Genomic DNA, 20,741 nt, shown 5'->3' on the forward strand with positions numbered 1-20,741 from the left:
CAGGGGACCCCGTGTGAGGTGGTACTCCCCATGTGGACGGGACACAGGTGCCCCAGGATGGGGGCACAGCTACCCGGGGGCCCGAGGAGTTCCCCTCATGGCCTCGGGCAGCTGTAGTCACAGAAAATAAAATAAAAATCCCAGGGGCGGCACGGCACAGTGCTTCGGAAGCCGCTCTGGAGGTCCAGCTGTAAATCGGCTATAAACACTTGCCAAGTGCAAGGGGAGTGGTTTCCACGTTGGGTTTTGTGTTTATCGCTTCTACGCTGGAAACAGAATTGAATTCTTCACAGCAGAAAAACAAAGACAGCTCTGAGTTATACTGTAATTCACTGCGGGAGATTTATGAATATGATTTTCCTGTAAAATCCAGCATTTTTCTCTTTACTACTTGCAACCTGTGCGTGGCATAGGGCCGTGTACCTAAGCAGGATGTGCTGTCGTGGGTGGCACACGTGGGCAGGCGGCCCCGTCCACCGTGCCTCCGTGTTTAATGTGTCCCTTCAGATCCCCGAATCGAAACTTGGTTAGGTGGCCGCTTCTCATTTAAGGGTCCAGTAACACTGCCATTACTGTGGCTCTAAGGTGCCTCGTTTCGAAAAGTGCATTCGATAGTTTTATAGATGTGGCTGGGGACACTTGTGTGCTTGTGTTTACGGAAACGAGTGAGTTCGTTAGTAGTGGGACCAAGATAAAACACACTTGAGAGCTCTAGACGCTATTTCCAAAACTCATACTCAGACCTAAATTTTGAAGTTTCTACTTCATTAAAAAAAAAAAAAAAATTGGCATAACGTGCCAGTGACATGTTGACTGAAACCTTTGGATGAGAGAGGAAGGCGGAGGGTTTTCTTTGAACGTGAAGAAATACACAGGTGAGAGCCTGCCTGCGGGCTGGGACCCATTGGTGGCCGTGGTGATGGGTGGCTCTTGCTGGCGAGATTGGGGACAGCCGTCTCTCCCCAGAGCCACTCCATGAACATGGGGTGACCAGGTGGGATGCTCTGAAGGTGATGTGGTCTCCTGGTTCTTACTATATGACCTGGGGAGACGGGTCTGGTCCCAGGTAGGAAGTCTCAGTGTTCAGCTCGGTGGTGGGAGGGGGGAGGGGGGGGAGGTGGTCCCACAGCCACCATCAGGGAGGACACGAACGCCCCCTCTGAGCATGCACCCACATAGATGCTGCCGGCCAAACCAGCACATTTTTAAAGTGCATTTTTTGAAAAATAAAATCTCAGATTTGCTATAAATTCAGGCCAGGGAGTATCTAGCAGATGGGCAATGTTTAAGTTACAAACCTAAGGGAAGCTTTTGCATTAAAAAAAAAAAAAAACCCTCTTAAACTGCGGCTCTTAAAATAAAGAAAGATTTTCTGTTTTCCATAGTGACTCACTAAACCTTTATTTAGACAGTTGGTAAAAACACCACATCACATATTTCACATGTTTTTTTTTTTTTTCCACTGCTGCAGTTTAAAACAGAATCGTGTTTTTTCTTCTAGAGGGAAGCAGAAATCTACAGTAAGGCATTTTGCCTCTTTTTTCTTTTTTTTTTTTTTTTTTTTTTTTTTAATGAACCCTAAATGCATTTTGGAACAGCACTGTTCCCGGTCAGACCCGCGCACAGCACCCTCTGGTGCACATATTAAGGAGAAAGATTAGGGCTGTTACCGGGCTTTGTTCATACGCTGTTCAACATTTCCCAGAGATGAATTTTAATGCTCATTCAAACATACGACAAAAACATAATGATTTGAAATCCATCATCTTACTGTTCCAGCACTTTCCGCGCACCGTGGTTCTTGCGAGGTGGCAGGTTGGCGGTGTGACGGCAGAGGGAAGCTGATTCCCCGAGGCTGGGCGGGCAGAATCCACGGTGATCCCGCGGCCGCGTGGGCTGAGCCTCCGAGGTCCCCCAGCCTGGCTCGAGGTCCCCCCCAGCCCTGCTCGGAGGCCGGGGGGGGGGGGGGGGGGGGCGCCTGGGGCTGTACAAGGACCCTGGGGAACGGGGCCTGGCGGCACAGCGTCTGCACCGAGAGGGGGCGGGCCCTTCGCTCGCGGGGGCGGGGCCCGAGGGCGGGGACGCGCAGGACACTCCCTCGGCCTCCGCCGGCACCATCAGCGACCTCTAGTTCTCCTTGAGGAAGACGAGGCCAAGGGTCAGAGAGCACGTTTGCGGAGCGACCCCACAGAGTGCACACACGTGTACACGTGCGCGCACGTGCTCACACGCCCACGTCCGCGTGCAGACACGCGCGGAGCCCACACGCTTGTGTGTCCGGGGCTCGAGCACAACCAGCCTCCCCCCTGGCCCTCTCCAGCACCTTCCTTCCCCCCACCCCGACCCCCCGGGGGCAATCCCGAGTCCCCAAGCACTCCTCCGGGACATGAGGCCCACGAGACAGTGGGTGTGAGCGCAGGGCCCTTCTCCTTGTGCCACGTGGGCACCCGCGACGTGTAACCTGCTCCCCACATACCGCAGACTTGCCTCGGGTCTGGACGTGTGGGGCGCCTCCCGCGGCCTCTGCGCACCATGCGGAGCGCATCCAGGCCCGGGCCCTGCTCCCGCCATGAAGGCACGCGGATCCGGGCCTCCCGGATTGTCACGCAACCCACCCTCCCCTCCGGTGTCACCTTAACTAATATCAGTGGCTATGAGCTCCCATCAGAGCCAGGCTTCCCGTATCGCTAGAGAAGCAGTGAAGCTGGACCCCCCCCCCCCCCCCCCCCCAGGACATGTTCCTGTTAAAGGACGTTTAGTGATTCATCTCAGCTCTTACTTCCCTTTGGCCAGAAAACTGTATTTTCGTGCAACTACGGTAGTCCTGTGACGTAGGACATGAATCCTTTTTCCTCACTCAAGTATGTCCTAGAGGGTTGGAATAACTACAGAAGTCGCCGTGGACTTGCAGGGCCTGGCCTCGTGGCGGCCTTGGCGAGGTGTGGAACCACCTGGAGCCTCCCGCCGGCCGGAGGTGGAGGATAAGAGTCACGAGAAGCTGTCGGGGCACAGGCAAGCTCGCGGGCGGCAAGGCTTCCGTTTGCTTCTGGAATGCCAGCTTTTCACCCCCAGGGGCCCGAGCGCCTCCGTCTCCAGCTCTCCGTTTACCCGAATCACGTTTCCGAGGCAGAAGGCCCCTCGCATGCTCCCCGGCCCGCGTCCTCGCAGCCTGGGACATTCATTAGTCCTGTCCCCGAGTCCCCACCACGGCCGGTTTCCAATCCGCTCATGATGACTTCACGTGGACACGTGTCAGTTTTATATTGTTGTAATCTGAGCAACGAGATCCTGTGATACCCTTGAGGGTCACAAGGAAGAGTCTAGATCTAGAATTTTACTTCTCTGTCCCGTCCCGGGTCTAGGGGTTGCTGGGCCCAGGCTCCCCCCTCCAGCCCAGAGGTGCTGCTGGGAAAGCCAGGTCTCCAAAGGCCTGCGGGACTCCTCCCCCCCACCCCCCACCCCCCCCATCAAGGCACCTGCAATGTGTTACCTCCACTGAGTCAAATCTCCTGGTTTTACCCAGCTCTGGTATTCGCCTGAAAGTCCAGGTAAGGAATGCACATTCTGGGCAGGAGGGAAACACGCCGTGGGGAGGTGGCCCTTCCCCTTTACAAAGGTCACGGACGGACTGCCGTGTACAAGCAAAGAGGCCTTGTCAGTCACGGGCAGCGCATTCCTGGCATGGGGACCCACGGCTGATGTAGCTGGCAGGCTTTGGGGTGGCACAGACGTGCTCAGCTCCAGGGGCGTGCCTGCTCCCGGTTCGGGCAGGGGGTGGACGAGTGGCCCGAGGCCAGCACCCACAGGCCCTCCGTCCCCAGATCCCCCCGCAGGTTGGTCCCGGGGCTCAGCAGCACTGCCAGCGGAGATGGGGCCCGGGCCCCTGTCCCGGGGGAGCCAGGAGCATCGGAGGCCAGCTCATCTCCGGACAACGTGAGGGGACATACGGCAGCCATCCCCCGCAGGGCGGGGTCTGGCATGTTCCCCGGCGGGACGCGATGTGGACGAATCTCACTGAAAATGGACAGTCGACAGTTAAACCGCTTGTACTCTAAATATTCCACACGGCAGCACGCTTCATCCCAGTCCATCACGGCACCTCATGCAGGTGTGAGCAATTCACACACAACCCCCCCCCCAAAGCCATACATGCTACTCACACTAAAAAAACCACGTACACAGACATGATTCACACTCACAAAACCACTGACACATCATTTATTCTCACATATACAATGTATACTCACACACCACACTCAATTCACACTCCTACAATTCGTACCCACACAAGCCTGCATACACACACACACACACACACACACACACACACACACACGTATCTAAATCCCCAGGCAATACAATAGTTCAGATTCCAGCGGGCTGGAGGGCAGGGGACGTATCTTTTCTCCATTCAGTGACGTGTTTATTGAGCTCCAGGCCCCAGCACCGGGCTGGAAACACGGCAGACAGGAGACATGGGGACTCTGCCCCCAGAGCTTACATCTATTGAGAGACAGACTATAAACATTAAAAGACTACAAACCAACTCTAGCGAAGAATTCGTCCTCACACCCTCGTTTCTAGCCTGCCTGCCAGTAACAAAGTGGACTCCAAGTAAAAATGGAACGTGACGTCTACGCCCGTGCTGTGTGTGTGTGTGTGTGAGGAACCAGCTGGCCAGAGTGCCGCCATCTTTGCTGGCCCAGTCGTGGTGACTGGGAGGGAGGTCTGTGCTCTGGATTCGGCGGCCTCCGCCCCAACGGTGGGGAGGGCGAGGAGGGAGACACCAGACGCAGTTCTGGATTGAGGCGCAAATGCAGACGACCTCCGGCAGCAGCCTGTCCTGCCCTCTGATCTCTGGTCAGCCATTTCCTGAAAAGCACCTGGAAAATAATGGTAGGACATCTGCCCATTCAAGCCCCAGGGGGCCCATGTTATCGGTCGTGTGTTCATTGATGAGGGCACGCTGTTCGTTGTAAAATCTGAAATAATGAGACATCATTACATAATTGCATCCTCCCTCCTTCGTGTAGCATCTTAGGTATCATTTTAATAGGCCGGTATGGAACAATACACACAGTCACCATAGAAACTCCTGTTCAACAAACACTGTCCCGTTCTCTGCAAAAACCCAAGTGGAAGGGAGCAGAATGTGACCGTTAGGCTGGTTTTTATCGCCGTCACCCCAGTAAGAAGAAACAAAGTTTTTCCCACCAGAGAAACGAGCAGATACAGCTCTGTGGGTGGAGCTCTGGGGGCTCCCGGGTGGTGTTTCTGCTTTGCCTCTGGCCTGAGCCCTCTTGGTTTGATGTAGGGCTCGGCCCCCCACTCCCCCCATTCTAGAAGCAGTTCTGTGCTGGCCTCGGCTCCGGGGGAGCCTCTGCTAAATCACCTCCTCTATTCCCTGACAGTGCGGCCTGTACATCTGTGCATCTGTCCCCAATGGGGGACCCTCCGGCCCCCCGTTGCCCGCGGACTTGGCCAGCAGGCTTCCGGCTTCTGCTAGCTGCGAAGGGTGCTGCCTGCCTGGTGGGCAGAAGGTCCCTGCAAGGAACATCTGCCTGGCGGGCCCCGCGAGGCCTGAAATGGGGGGAGGGGGAGCTGTGGGTGTGGCCAGAGGCCGGGGATCTGGGGTCAGGCCGGGGCACGGGGTCCCACGGAGGCCCAGGGCAGCCCACGGTGGGGGGTCTGGCGGCCAGCCCCGGGGAGCCTGGAAGCAGGGCAGGGCCTGGCCTCCCCTACAAACCACGTGGTGATTTACACTCAGCGTCAGCTTGCAGCTGGGCCTCCTTGAGGCCTTTGTGACTCCCCGGCGGCCAGCTTGAATGGCCAAACCAGAGCAGGCGTTTGATGGCCATTTCTTCCGCTCACATAACATAACCCACCCGGGAGCCCGCAAGCGGTGGGCAGGAAATAAACCCCAGCCCGAGGCTGTGGCGGAGGCCTGGGCTGGCGGGGAGGCCGCTGGGCCACAGGGGGTCACACTTGGGCAGGTCTGTCCCCAGGTGGCCTTTCCCTACCACAGCCGCTGGGGGGGGAGGGGGTGCGGCGGGGGCGGTGGAGGTGGGGGTGTGTGAGCACGAGGGGCGGGCTGCAGGCCCACGCGGGACGGAGGCCCCCTCTCCGCCGGCAGCCTCCATCTCAGCCTCCACCTCCCTGCTCTTTCTCGGGGTGCTCTACGAAATGGGGGGTGACAACAGCGCCTCCCAGGGTTGTGGGGACGAGGCAGGAGGCAGGTGCAGGAAAAGCCTTTGCGTGATAACTGTCAGGCAGCAAAATAGCAGAAGCGTGGCCTCTCATGTTCTGTCTGCACTTTGTTTCGGGAGACACCTGGCTCACACCTTTGGCCACGCTGTGCTGTCTAGGCTGAGCGCGGTCCGTGGTCCCCTCCCGTAATCGTGGGTTTCAGAACCGTCTCTGTCCTTGTCCCCCACTTCTCTCAGTGCATCTTGAGATGCAGGGAAGGCCGAAGGGCCCCTTGTGCGCTAAGAACGGACCGGGTTCCTGGGGCGGAGGGAACGGACCCCGGATTCCCAGGAGGAATCACGTGAGTTTCCCAAACCCGCACTGGTCAGGTGGGCCACACCCACGTCACATGATGAACCAGACTCGGGGTCTGCCGTTCTCGAGCTCAGCGGTTACTTCTGCGTCTTGATGACCCGTCACAGAGGGCGATCGACAGGAACAAACGCAACCATGCTCACAAAGCACTAATCCAAACACTCAACAGGTGGTAAATCGTCCTGCTTTCGTGATAAATATTTTCAAAACTTGCTTTTCTTCGACCTTGACTTCTCCCTACAGAACTTAGCTCTGATCATGGAACCGCTGATGCCATTTTTCAAAAGAGTTGGCAATCCCACCGAACCTTGTAAAACAAAGAGTTTGGTGCAAAATTGAAGTGTTTCCCAAATACACCCAACTCCCTGGCAGTGTCATTTAGGGATTCCGATCCCAGGGCTGACCTGTCTGAACACCGAACGTTCACCTGATGGAGCCTGCTGCACCACGACACCGACCGTCCACCTTCTAGGACGGCCCTCTACCCTAGAGTTTTTGGGTTTGTTTTTGTAATACTTATTTTTTTTTTAATTTTTTTTCAACGTTTTTATTTATTTTTGGGACAGAGAGAGACAGAGCATGAACGGGGGAGGGGCAGAGAGAGAGGGAGACACAGAATCGGAAGCAGGCTCCAGGCTCCGAGCCATCAGCCCAGAGCCCGACGCGGGGCTCGAACTCCCGGACCGCGAGATCGCGACCTGGCTGAAGTCGGACGCTTAACCGACTGTGCCACCCAGGCGCCCCTGTAATACTTCTTTTGAGAGAGAGAGAGTGTGAGCAGGGGAGGGGCAGAGAGACAGAGAGAGAGAGAATCCCAAGCAGGCTCTGAGTTCTCAGCAGCGAGCCCGATCTGGGGCTCGAATCCATGAACTGCGAGATCATGACCTGAGCCAAAATCAAGAGTCAGATGCTCAACTGACTGAGCCACCCAGGTGCCACCCCGCCCCCCAACACAGGTTTAGGATGGGCAGAATGCCGTTTCTTTTTAGATGGGTTGCCACTGACAAAGGAGCGGGGAGGCAGGGGGTTAAGGTTTAAGAAAAAGAAAGAAAAAGAAAGACCTCAAAAGTGGTTGCTGAGGGAAACGGGAAGAGCCTGGTTCAAGGTCCAAGCTTTCAGCTGTAGGACGAATAAGGCCTGAGGAGCTCACGTAGAACAGGGTGACAATACTTGGTAAAGTCGGATTGTGTCACTGAAATCTGCTAGGAGAGTATAACTTAAAGATCTCACACGGCAGAAAAGGTAAACACGCGAGGTGACGGTGTGCTAACTAATATGGGGCATCTTCCAGAATGTGTACGTGTATCAGGTCACTACTCTGTACGTGTTAAATCTCTTACAGTTGTATTTGTTAATTCTACCCCAGTGAAGCTGGAGGCAGCCGTGGGGGGAGGGGGGAAAGAAAAGAAAGACCACAGAGAAAAATGGGAGAAAATTTAATTTTTTTTCCCCAAACTTATCTGATCTTGAAAATAACAACCAAGTATACACGAATTTTGTTTTGGCAAGTAAAATTTCCACTTAGCCCTGGATTTTGACCGAGCGGAGGGGAGGATGGGGAGAAGGCGGTTGGCGAAGGTTGCCAGGCACGTAAGGTGGGGAGCTGGCAGGAAGCCCTTCATCCCATGGGGACGCCACGGGAGGACGCTTGGTGGGGGAGGAAAGGTGCAGAGAAAACTCAGAGGCTGCTCGAAGAGCAGAGTGGAAGTGAGAAAAGAGAGGCAGAATAAAAAGAACTAAGAAGGAAAACAGCCTTTATCAGGAAATAAAATGATGTTTGGGATTTGCTTTAAAAAAAACTACCACAGGATGTGGACATGAAGGAGAGGGTGGCCGTTTGGGGACATGGTGATGGGTACCTGGGGACGCATTACACCATCCTACTTTGCAGGTTTGAAGATTCTCCATTAAAAAAAAAAAAAAAACGGGGGCACCTGGGTGGCTCGGTCGATTAAGCGTCCGACTCTTGATTTCAGCGCAGGTCCCGGTTCGTGAGTTCGAGCCCCGTGTCGGGCTCTGCGCTGACCGTTCCGAGCCTGCTTGGGATTCCCTCCCTCCCTCTCTCTGCTACCCTCCATGCTGGCGTGCTCTCTATCTCAAAATAAATAAGGAAACATTAAAAAAATCAGATTAGCCTAGGGAAGCGAGGGAGCAGCCCTCACTTCTGACCCCAGCTGCAGCCTTTGCAGGTTCCCGGGACTTTGCTCGGGTCTGACGATTTGCTAGAAGACCTCACAGGACTCACTGAAAGCTGTTCCACGCGCAACTGTGGTTTATTACAGTGAAAGGGCACAGGGTAACATGTGCCAAGGGAAGAGGTGCATGGGGCCGGCCCAGATGAGACCAGCACGCCCAGCCGCCCTCCCCAGGAGCGTGTGACAGCACACGTGGAGTGTCGCCAACCAGGGGAGGTCACCCGAGCCCCGGTGTCCAGAGCTTTTATGGGGCTCGATAAGTAGACATCGCTGAGTGGCCATGCGGCTGGCCTTTCGGCCCCAGCCACTCTGGAGGTCAAACGCATTCCTTGTGGCCTGAAGTCCCCAGCAAAAATCACAGCACTAGACTCCCCAGTGAGCCCAGACCCCTAGGGGAACAAAGATCTTCCTTCCAGAGATCACTCCCCAGGAGACAAGGGCAAAAGTCAGACGACATTTTGGGTAAGGTCCATTCTCCACTGCACGAGTCTGGTAAGGTTTGAACTACACCCCAGCAGAGATGCCTGAAGGTCCTTAACTGGGATTGGGGGCAACGGTGAGGGGGGAGAGGTCAGGCCTTCTTGCTCGTGTGCGCCATTACAATTGCAGCAGATTTTTAATCTGTGTTTCAAAGCAAATGTTATGTGTTTCCAAATGTTGTGGGTTGAATTAGGTCCCCCACAAATTCACAAGCGGAATGTGGACCTCAGTGTGAGACCTTATACGGAAACAGGGTCTTTACAGATGCCGCTGGGGAAGACGAGGTCATTAGGATGGCCCCTGATCCGGCGGGACTGGTGTCCTGCTCAGAAGAGAGATGTGACACAGAGGCACATAGGGAGAACACCCTGAGGAGTCAGGGTGATGCCTCCACAAGCCAAGGACCCAGGAGACAGAAGCTCCGGTAAAGCCTTCAGCCCATTCTCCCTCCCACCCTTGGAAGGACCCGGCCCGCCCGGACCTCGGCCTCTGACTTGCAGCCTCGGAAACTGGAGACGACACGCTTCTGTTGGCGATTCCACCTGCCGTGCGGCACTTGGTTACGGCAGCCCCAGCAAATTAATACCCCCAACAACGTTTGGCTTAAATAAAGGGATCCGTGTTTGAAGCCACTGAGCTAGACAATTTCTTCCATTTACATGGGAGGCAAGTGATACCCAGACACAGAACAAAGAAAGATACGGAACAGGAGCCTCTTCACGCTCTTTGTCCACTGAGGCGTCAGCGTGAGGGAACCTTTGCTCTGTGAGCTTTGAAACTGTAGTTCACGGACCACCTAGGCACCCTCTCTCTGCTCTCTGTGCATCAGCACGGGTGCCGAGCGGAATTGCTGTCGTTCACGCGAGAGGAGGCTCCCTGAGCGCCCGTGATTAGAGCAACGGCGGGGCAAGGGCTGCAGGAAATCAGGCTGCTGAGGGGTCCCGGGGTCAAGGCCATCATAGTGCACCGAGAACGGCGAGTCAGGGTGCAGGCCCCCTGCCTCTCCGGCTGACTGTATCCCTAGGTATTTTAGTCTTTTTGATGTTATCGTAAATGGGATTTTCTTAACTTCTTTTTCAGATAAGTCGTGCATAGAAATGCGGCTGATTTTTGTACGCTGATCTCGTATCCTGCAACCTTACAAGATTCACATAGTGGCTCCAACAGCTTTCTGTGGTGTCTCTGGAGTTTTCCATACGTGAGATCATGTCATCTGCAAACAGACCGTGTTACTTCCTTCTTTCTGCTCTGGAAGCCTGTCTGTTCTTTTTCCTGCCAGGCCTTCCAGTGCAATGTTGACTACAAGCCGTGAGAGCAGGCACCTTGTCTTGTCCTCATCTCCGAGGGAAGGCTTTCGGCTCTGCTGGAACACGTGATGTTTACGTATTGTCTACGGCTGCTTGTGTGGCACAACGGCCACACCGAGTCGTTGTGACAGAGACCATCTGGCCCACAGAGCCTAAAATATTTACTATCTGGTACTTTGTAGAAAAAGCTGACCCTGCCCTAAAGCACTGCGGCACCCACACCGCCTGAAACCTGTACCGCGTCGTCAGTCAGGGACACGCTGCCTCTTCAGGAGACCGCAACGTCTTTTGAGCCCAGGGCCTGTCCTGTTCTCTTCTCTCTCCCCACGCCAAGCACCAGCCTAACCTCCCCCACACACGCCAGGACACGCTGGATGGACGGGGGGTGGGTCGATGCGTCCGTGCAGAAAGAAGGAAAGCGTCACTGCCTAAACCCTTCCCTTCAGCACAGAAGGAGAGTTGTTTGGAAAAACCACCAGAAACTAGTCTCAACTTTTTACACGACATGGCGCTGTTGATGGAGACAGAGCGATAGGATTCCGCGTGGTACTCGGGAGAGGTGACAGATGTATGTCCACGTGCTTTCATAATCAGGGATCAGCTGAGTTTTGGTAAAATAGTTATTTTCTGATTGACTTGCACAAAGATTCAAACGCAGCTTTGTCTTTAGGTCCGATTGATCGTTCGTGGGCAGTAACTTTTACTATTTTAGCACGAAGAGGTGTCAGTGATCCAAAACCAAATGATTTCAAGACATCTTGGAGGTGTTATTTGAGGACTTTACTGTAGGTCCTACAGGTCACCAAGTAAATGGTCCCCATTCGATTGTGGCTTTAAAGTTTGATGTTTCATACACTGAGTTTTCTTAAAATGAGCTTCACCCACATGAGTTCTTAAAATGAGTCCTGTATGGAAACCCAAACAGAAAAACCCGTCTTCTATTGAGTGAACTTAAAATATTCCTTCTACTTTTTTTAATTGCAGAACTAGGATTTATAAGGAAAATGAATTTTTTTTTACCATTTACAAACAAAAAAGCATGTATCTTTTAAATGGAAGCAGATAGTCACTTTCCAAAACAAGTTGCAATAACATCCCACCAACAGCCAATAAATGTAACCCTTTCTCTTATCCTTGTGAACAGGGTAACCTGTTAGTTACACTGTTTACAGTAGTCATATACATTATATATAGTGCTCTAAACTCTACAGTACTTATATACATTATATGTAATGCTCTAAAAAATAGTCATTTGAAAACATTATATATGATAATATATATAAGTGTATACACAGTAATATATATACAAATATATGACATCAATGTTTGAGATGACATTCCTAAAATATTAGGTGTTATATACATTATGTATAATGCTCTAAAAAGTAAAGTCATTTGGAGAAAAACCAGTATACATAATATGACTACCTATTATACTGTATATATACTAATATATCACATATATATAAAACATTAACTCTTGAAACAGCATTTCTAAAATATTAGATGTTATATACATTATATATGATACTCTAAAAAATGCATTCATTTGAAAAAATAGTATATATGAGTATATATATATATAGGGTATATATTTAGTAATATATATACATATACACACATATATAACATGAATGAGATAGCATTTCTGAAATATTAGATGTTATATACATTATATATGATGCTCTAAAAAATGCATTCATTTGAAAAAATACTATATATCAGTATATATACATATAGGGTATATATTTAGTAATATATATACATACACACACACATATATAACATGAATGTTTGAGATAGCATTTCTGAAATATTAGATGTTATATACATTATATAGGATGCTCTAAAAATACACTCATTTGAAAAAAATAGTATAGATGAGTATATATACATATATATAGGGTATATATTTAGTAATATATATACATACACACACACACATATATAACATGAATGTTTGAGATAGCATTTCTAAAATATTAGATGTTATATACATCATATATAATGCTCTAAAACATAAAGTGATTAAAAACAGTATATATACTATTACTATATATATTTATTATATACACACATATATAAAACATGAATGTTTGAGATTGTATTTTAAAAATAAGGGGCGCCTGGGTGGCGCAGTCGGTTAAGCGTCTGACTTCAGCCAGGTCACGATCTCGCGGTCCGTGAGTTCGAGCCCCGCGTTGGGCTCTGGGCTGATGGCTCAGAGCCTGGAGCCTGTTTCCGACTCTGTGTCTCCCTCTCTCTCTGCCCCTCCCCCGTTCATGCTCTGTCTCTCTCTGTCCCAAAAATAAATAAACGTTGAAAAAAAAAATTAAAAATGCTATATACATTATATATAATGCTCTAAAAAGTAAAGTCATTTGAAAAAAGACAGTAAACATAGTATGACCACATATATAGTGTATATATGGTAATATATACACACACATATATAAAACATTGATGTTTGAGATGGCATTTCTAAAATATTGGATGTTACATACATCATATATAATGCTCTAAAAATTAAAGTCATTTGAAAAATACCAGTATATGTAATGGGACTATATATAATACATATATACACACAGACATGTAAAACACCAATATCTGAGAAAGCATTTCTAAAATATCACGTGAGGTTGCACCCACTTTACGTGTTTGTTGGCCAGCTTTAATATTCTGTTCATTTTTCCACTGAGTTCTTTGTATTTTTAATAACTTTTAGAAGCTCTTTCTGTAGTGTGGCAATTAAGTCTTTGTAACACATGTTGCAGATACTTTCTTGTTGTTTACCTTCTCACTGTTTTCACGGTGCTCCTTCCTGTAGAGACAAACTACTTCTGTAGTCAGACCCCTCAGGCTTATTCTCCTTGACTCCTCAATTTTTTATGTCACTGGGAAAGGACCTCTGTCTTGTATTACATGTAATTCTTCTTGTTTTTGAGTCCTTCTATGATTTATGGTTATGTTCAGCTTACTTTTGTGTGAAGAGGAAGCAAAGACTCTCGCTTCACATTTCCAAACAGATACCCGTTCGTCTCGGAATCATCCTGTCGATGAGCTCGGAGCTTTCACGCAGCTGTGATTCTGGCCTGCTGTCCTAGGTCCTCTGCCGCATCACGGGGTTTTAGCCACCTCACATTAGAGTTCTTCTTTCAGAGTCCCTGTCGCAGCCTGGGAGTGGCATCGATGGGGAGGGCTTGGCAATGGCTCAGCTCAGAATGGCCAGCTCGGGGTCGCAGAAAGCATTTCACAGCCAGGCCCGGAACCGACTCTTGCCGTGCTCGGGAAATTCCGGCTGTAACCCACACTGCTTCCTCCCTGATGCGCGAAGGACCAACGTGCACAGGGTCAACGGGCTGTGCATTTGCTCTCGCAACAATAAGGCTCAGCAGTCACGTGTGTGGGACCTCGGCTCGCTCCTGAGGAACGGCCCTTAACGTTCAAAGGAGATGCTTTTCGCCCGACATTCCAATCAAACCTCTGCCTCTGGTTGAATCAGAGATGCTTCTGGTTCCACATGAGCTGCTCAAGCAGCCACTTGAAGGCCCAAGGACAAGAAGACAGCACGTGGGCCGGTCCAGGGCAGACACTGGTCACCCCGTGGCCGCTCTACGATGACTGGAGCCTGCACTGGCCCCTCCACCCACAGCTCCCGGCCCCTCCACCCTGCAGGGCCTCCTCACCCTGCTTTCCTGCGCCGACCTCCCGTGTCAGCAGCTAGGAGGGTCTCCCTGGGCACTTCTCTGCCCGGCTCCCTGGCCGTGAGGCACCGTGAAACAGGTGCCCACTGAAAGCGCGGAGGCGGGCGGCCCCAAGTTAAACAATGTGGGACGCGGCGACTCGTGCCGTGCTCGAATCCCGTCTTTGAGAGATCGTGTGAGAGAGGGAAGTGAAGCAGCCGGACAGGTCTGGTGGTGCAACATCCCCGCCCCCAACCCCAGTCAGCCACCAACCCCGGCCACTATCCCCAGCCTCCAACCCCAGTCAGCCACCAACCCCAGCTGGCCAAACTGCATAGGGAGCCCAGTGTCGCTCCCAGGGCAGCCTCTGTGGGTGAAACCAGCAACGTATCCTCCCATGCTGTGACACGTGGGGCCACACTGGGGACGCACAGGCTTCTGGGCCAAAATCATGCCCAGTCCCCTGTCTCTGCAACGCCAGATGCCTCCCGACAGGGCCTGCTGCTGTGTCCCAGGTCCAACCCCCGGGTCCTCCAGGCCAAGCAGTGGGGGGCATGGCAGTGAACGTGAACGTGATGTTGTGTGTGGGTATGAGTGGGCTCTAACCGTGAGAAGAAGGAGGTGATCCTGGAACCAGATGCAGAGCCTGAGGAACGGCCGTAGCCCTGGGCTGTGAGCCGGGCACTCGTCATTTGACGGACGGACGGACGGGGGAACTAACGGGTGGGGTGGCTTGTCCAAAGACCCGGAGGCTGCGTGTCAGGAGGACCGGACTTTCATGCTAGTTCAGGGATCTCCCTTCCTCACCAGTAAGTGAGCAACACAAGCAGACGACTAGCGGGAAAGTCTCAGACACATCCGTGGAGGCACGTCCCGCCGGGGGCAGAGGTGCACCCAGGCAGCCGGGGCACAGGGCGGCCCAGGAATCCGAAAAGCAAGGTGGGACCTGGTGGCTTCTGACCAGCGGCTTCTGGCTGGCGTCGAGGAGGTGAGTTATGCTGTCTTGTCCTGGATACTCGCCTCTGGGAGCGGCGCACACAGCATGCCATCTGCCCGCATCACTACGAAGCTGGTGGTTTCTTTCCGTCCTGCACGCAGGGCGGGGCCGATGGCTTTGCGTGTGACCGCGGACGAGGCCAGCTACAGATCCCTCACATGGGGCACAGAGCGGCGCCTGAGGTTGTGCACACAGCTTGTCTTTCCTCACGGGGTCACCGTCTACATTTTTATCCCTCCAGTCACCGTAGAGGCAGGACAGATGTGGTTTATGGCGCGGGCAGGGATGCGGCAGGGGCACCATCGGTGAATAGTTTACCCTCAAGGGTAGAAAGGAGGCTGCACAGATGCCCCCATCCCAAACCTGTCCTGTCCTGCCGCTTCTCCACTGCCCAAGTGAAAGATGTGGCTGAGAGACCACAGCGGGGGGGGGGGGGCCCCGGCTCACCACGTGGGAGCGGCTCGTCATTGTGGCTCCCGACCTTGGACTTTGGGGGAAGACGCCCTCTCCTCGGCTTAACCTCTGGGCTGTGGCCGGAAGGAAGCCCCGTCTGCCACTGCATGGTTGGGGTAATTGTCTGGGTCTCACTCTGTATTTATTTCAGAGTGAATTTATTTCAGAGGGGGGCCTTGTGCGCGTAAGTGGGCGCTGAGAGGGAGCGACCCCGGCTGCCAGAGTCAGAAACGAGTATTTATTTCCCGAGTATTTATTTCCCACATCCCTTCAGTGTATGGAAGCATTATTCCATGGTCTTACTTCTATCGAAAATAACCACGTGCAATAGCATTGCCTTGAAATAGAATATTCCACGGCCACCGCGATAAGGAGTTTCAGACTGTTGCAGGCCGGCGAAACGCGATCGTATCAGAGCCCAGAGATAATTCTAAGATGGGGAATACACTGAGTTGGAAGCCACATTTCTAAACGTGCGCAGATGGTAATATATAAACCACTGAAGTAAAGTTCAAGTGGTGTGTAAATGTCACCGGGTCCGTGATATTAAAATTGCCATTTTATAGCACGCGTCGTGTGGGTGGAGTTCATGATTATTAAATCTCGGATAGCACCGGTCAACACGTTCGGAATGTGAGATTCCTGTGTGGGACCGTGTGGATGCGTCACCCAGGCAGGCTCACTCCCTTCCCGTCCAGGGGTTCGGCGAGCCAGGGCCCTCGCCGGGTGGGAAAAGCCCACAAAGAGGACCAGCCCGCCTTCTAGGAGCTGCTCTCTCGAGGGAGAATCGAAGACCGGACGCCCCTCTGGAGCCGGCAGAATGCTGCGTTGTTTTCTGCCTGGAGGGTCGGGCCAACCTCCGATGGCACGGTGCCCGCCCCCGAGCCAACCACGGGGTTCGTTCTTTCCGTATAAGTGCAACAGGCTAATTCGTGCCCCTGTGTTCTGACAAGCATTTATTGAGTGCCTCCCATTTTGGAGGCTGTATTTGGTCACTGTCACCCAGTATTTCCCAGCGGGAAGCCGCGAAGATAGAAAACAGACTCAGTAGATTGGAATGCGACGCTTCTGGTTTTCACAAGTGTAGACCAAGGCCCCAGTGGTTGCGACGGCGGAAAGCATCGGCCACAGAAGTTTCATGCAATGTGCACTCGGCCGCGCGGGAGGGGGGCCTTGTGCGCGTAAGTGGGCGCTGAGAGGGAGTGACCCCGGCTGCCAGAGTCAGAGACGGTACGGTCTCTTCAGCAGGAACGGAGCGGTCCGCAGGCCAGCAGGGTCCACGGAGCCTTCAGAAGGAAGGCGGAAGCCAGTCCGCGCCCAAGAAGACACGGTTTCCGACAGGGGCAGGGGGATGCCCGCCTTGAGACAGCCCTTGTTCACTTCACGCTCTCCGTGTGCAAGGCAATCGCTGCAGAGGAACACTGACCTCGGGCAGCTCATCACCCCGGGGAGAATAGGAGGTTCCCCCCTTCCCCCCGAGACACAAGAGGAGAAACGTGCCGTGACTTCTGGCTGAGACCACACGGGCCTCGTCCTCCCTGCGTCAGAAGACCCCCGGATGAGGGGCGCCTGGGTGGCGCAGTCAGTTAAGCGTCCGACTTCAGCCAGGTCACCATCTCGTGGTCCGGGAGTTCGAGCCCCGCGTCGGGCTCTGGGCTGACAGCTCGGAGCCTGGAGCCTGTTTCCGATTCTGTGTCTCCCTCTCTCTCTGCCCCTCGCCCGTTCATGCTCTGTCTCTCTCTGTCCCAAAAATAAATAAACGTTGAAAAAAAAGAAGACCCCCAGATGAGTCCCAAGCAGCCAAGGTGACTGAAAGGCTTGGGCCACGACTCTCAGCTGTGTTCTAACCTGGCCGTCCCACATTTCAGAAAGGCGCTGCGGGTTTTGAGCGTATTTTGGATAATCTGTTATTTTTACCGCTTTCAGTCAGGCTTTAGACACGACGGGGCAGGTGGAGAGTTGTGTAAAATATGAGTGTCTCTTGCAAATAAGACGCTGGTCTTTCCGGAGGGGCCGGCCCTGAGTAGTCCCTCCTCGCTGATGGGCGCCGTGCTCCCCGGGCCCCTAGGCATGGCCGCCCACACGGGACACCCCCCCAGGGGCCGCACACTGCTCTCCTGAGGAAGCTGTGATGCCACTGGCCTATTCGGGCGACATTGAGAAACAGAGGCCCTCGGTCACAAAGCAGAGGGGGTGCTCACAGGCTCGTGTCTGGTGCCGTGGATTAATTTTTCCACCTGATGTGCCCCAGTGGGGAGGGTCACAATTCTGTCATCTTTTCCCAGGGGAAACAGAGAATGTCTTGGGGGAAGTTTGGTGGAAAACCACCCTGTAGGCCAACTGGGAGAGACAAGATTCACTTCTTTTTTTTTTTTTTTTTTAACGTTTATTCACTTTTGAGAGACAGAGAGAGACAGAGTGTGAGTGGGGGAGGGGCACAGAGCAAGGGAGACCCAGAATCCAAAGCAGGCTCCAGGCTCCGAGCCGTCGGCACGGAGCCCGACGCAGGGCTCGAACCCACAAATTGCGAGATCATGACCTGAGCCGAGGTCAGACACTTAACCGACCGAGCCACCCGGGCGCCCCCAGGATTCACTTCTGACCCCCTCTCCTGGCCTCCTCTGCCCGGCATCACAGAGGAAATGACACTTGGATTCCACTCGACCTCCCACACGTACTTTGTCCCCTGTGGTCACCTCCTCAGAGCGGGACTGTGGGCTCGGGTCTCCGCATGCGCACGGCAGGTGCTCGGCTGGGCTTTCCCAATAACGGGGACAGCGCCAAGGTGGGGGGGTCACCAGGGGCAGCCGCGGGCAGCACGCCTGGGCCGTGGGGACCCTGCTTTCCAAGTGGTGTCCGCTCACAGGAGGAGCCGTCCTGGCAGCGCTGAGGACATTTATAGATCTTCCTCCTTCCGTTGCAACCTGGCTCTTATTAGGGGCCTGTCCTGACGTCAGTAATAAACAATAATAAGATTGTAAACTACTACTCTTTATGATAAAATTATGCTCCTTCGACATATTATAAATCTAATAGCTATTACATCAGCACCCATAACTGTATATCACGGCTTACCTTTTAAATATACACAGGGTATTATATGGCCCGACCGAACCTGCCAGATTTATTATTACTGGTTAGCCACAACCTTTATTACGTCACAAATGACTAATCAGTGAAAAACGAAGAGAAATGTAATTGCAGAGATGATCTGACCCAGGGCTCGGGGGAGGGAGGGAGGGACCCGGACGGCAGCCACCTCACCGGCCCTCGCGGCCCCTTGGGCCACGTTTGCTGTCTCAGTCGGAGATGTTTCTGGAGGCTGCCGGAGGCTCACCCAACGTGTCCTGAGGGCAGCTGTCACACTGCGCGCTCCTGATGCGGAATAAACACATTCTACACAACCGTTCAGCTCCTAAGTTTGCTTCCACAAGTCACTGCTTCCTGGGCGGGGGCCTTGGAGAAGCTCCGACCCTCCGACCTGTGCTGAGACCCCTCCGCGCAGATGCCCCTCCACACCACGCCTGTACCCGTGTCTCTGTCTCCAGCATTTTCATGAGAAGGGCCGAAAGAATGGGGAGACAAAAGGTGAGGGCCAAAACAATTGAGTCAAGATATTTCATGGGATTATTATTAATAATAATTATTAATAACCCTGTTGACATTTGGGGGCTCTTATTACAGGTGCTAAGATGCTCCGCCGATAACCTCCAACCTCCACATCACCCCTAATATTCTGCCCCGATGCAATGGGCTTGGGGCGAGGGGAAGGGACATCGTGGTTTCCAGGAGAAAAACCAAAGCCTGACCGCCCTGAGAAACCCCTCAAGGCCGCACCTCGGAAAGGAAACTCAGGAAGAGCTGCCGGTGCCCCATCCGGACCCCGCTCCGCCCAGGCCCCCCTGCAGGTGCCCGGGGGCCGGCGATGCCCACCAGCGTCTTCCAGAGGCCGCCGGGGCCCGCGCCCCCCACGGGCCAGCTCGGGGTCGGAGCTGAGTGCCTCTCTTCCCAGGCACCTGCTCCGGCCCGGCCGTGCCTGTAACCTCGCGCCCAGGGGCCGTGGCCTGGCAGGTGTGACCACGGGGGGAATGTTGGCTCTAACGGGAAAACCGCGTTGTGCCGACTTTTCCCCAGACTGGGAAGCCCACGGAGTGAGACTTCAGGTTTGGCACCTGCTCCAGAACCTTCTTGATGAAAAAAAGGTTGTCTTCATTAAGAGCGTTAATATTCATGCGGCATGGTAATTTTGACACAGAAAAGGTCTCCGTAACCTTTTCTCGTGTGAGAATTTTTTCCTTCTCAAGGAAATTGCAGTCCAGCAATGACTTAATTAATGCTGGCTTTCCTCGGCAGGTTTTGAAGACCTGTCAGTTTGGGCTTCAGGATCTGTCATCGGGAGCGGCTGGGGCTCGGGGACGGAGGGGACCGGCCGGCCGTGGGCTCCCGCGCTGGGGGGCACCTTCCCACATTCGTTTCAATTTAGCGACCGGCTTTCCCTAATGCTAGGTCATTTATTATTGGGACGGGGGGCACAGCTTGAATTAATAATCCATTTTTCACCCGGCATATTTATTCTTTTTATTATAATGACTTCGTTCCTAATGCGTCTGGCTCTGGTAAATTTGGGCGAGGACAGGCACAGTGGGTGGCTGGGTCCTTATGAGCAGCCTGCCAGCAGACGCCTGGGAGTGAAGGGAAACGGTCCTGGTCCTTAAGAAACCATCAGCATCCCCAGAAAAGAGGCTCCAACAGAGTGAGAGGCCAGAGAGCCCAGACGGGGTACCCGCCAGCACCCTCGTGAGAACCAGCCTGGGGGAGGGCAGCCGGGGCGGGGCTGGCACCCAAGCACAGTGGCAGTCCCACAGCAGGCACAGGGTCACCTCTGCTGCCGTGAGCGGCCATCCATTGGGCCGTCCCGCTCCCCCTCCCCCTCCTCCACCCCCCCAACCCCCCCAACCCCCCCCCTGCTCTCTGCCTCCTTCCGTTGCCGTCCTGGGCCAGTGTGGACGCTGCACTGTGGGGTTTCCGACGTTTGTGGGGCTGGCTGGGAAGGAGCACCACG

General features: G+C 53.3%; 1 protein-coding gene across 1 annotated transcript in view; it reads right to left on the reverse strand.

Annotated features, from left to right (window-relative positions):
• Window positions 1–4,482: 4,482 nt before the first annotated feature.
• ZNF407 (zinc finger protein 407) overlaps window positions 4,483–20,741 on the reverse strand; it is a 507,857-nt gene continuing 491,598 nt past the window's right edge. Inside the window, exon 9 of the mRNA XM_040478555.1 lies at window positions 4,483–4,982. Within this exon, the coding sequence (XP_040334489.1) occupies window positions 4,567–4,982 (416 nt within the window). The 3' untranslated portion in view covers window positions 4,483–4,566. The remainder of the gene's footprint in view (window positions 4,983–20,741) is intronic.

Source organism: Herpailurus yagouaroundi, unplaced genomic scaffold (genome assembly GCF_014898765.1).
Source record: "Herpailurus yagouaroundi ecotype Mexico unplaced genomic scaffold, PumYag 142, whole genome shotgun sequence".
In the NCBI taxonomy this organism is placed as follows: Eukaryota; Metazoa; Chordata; class Mammalia; order Carnivora; family Felidae; genus Herpailurus; species Herpailurus yagouaroundi.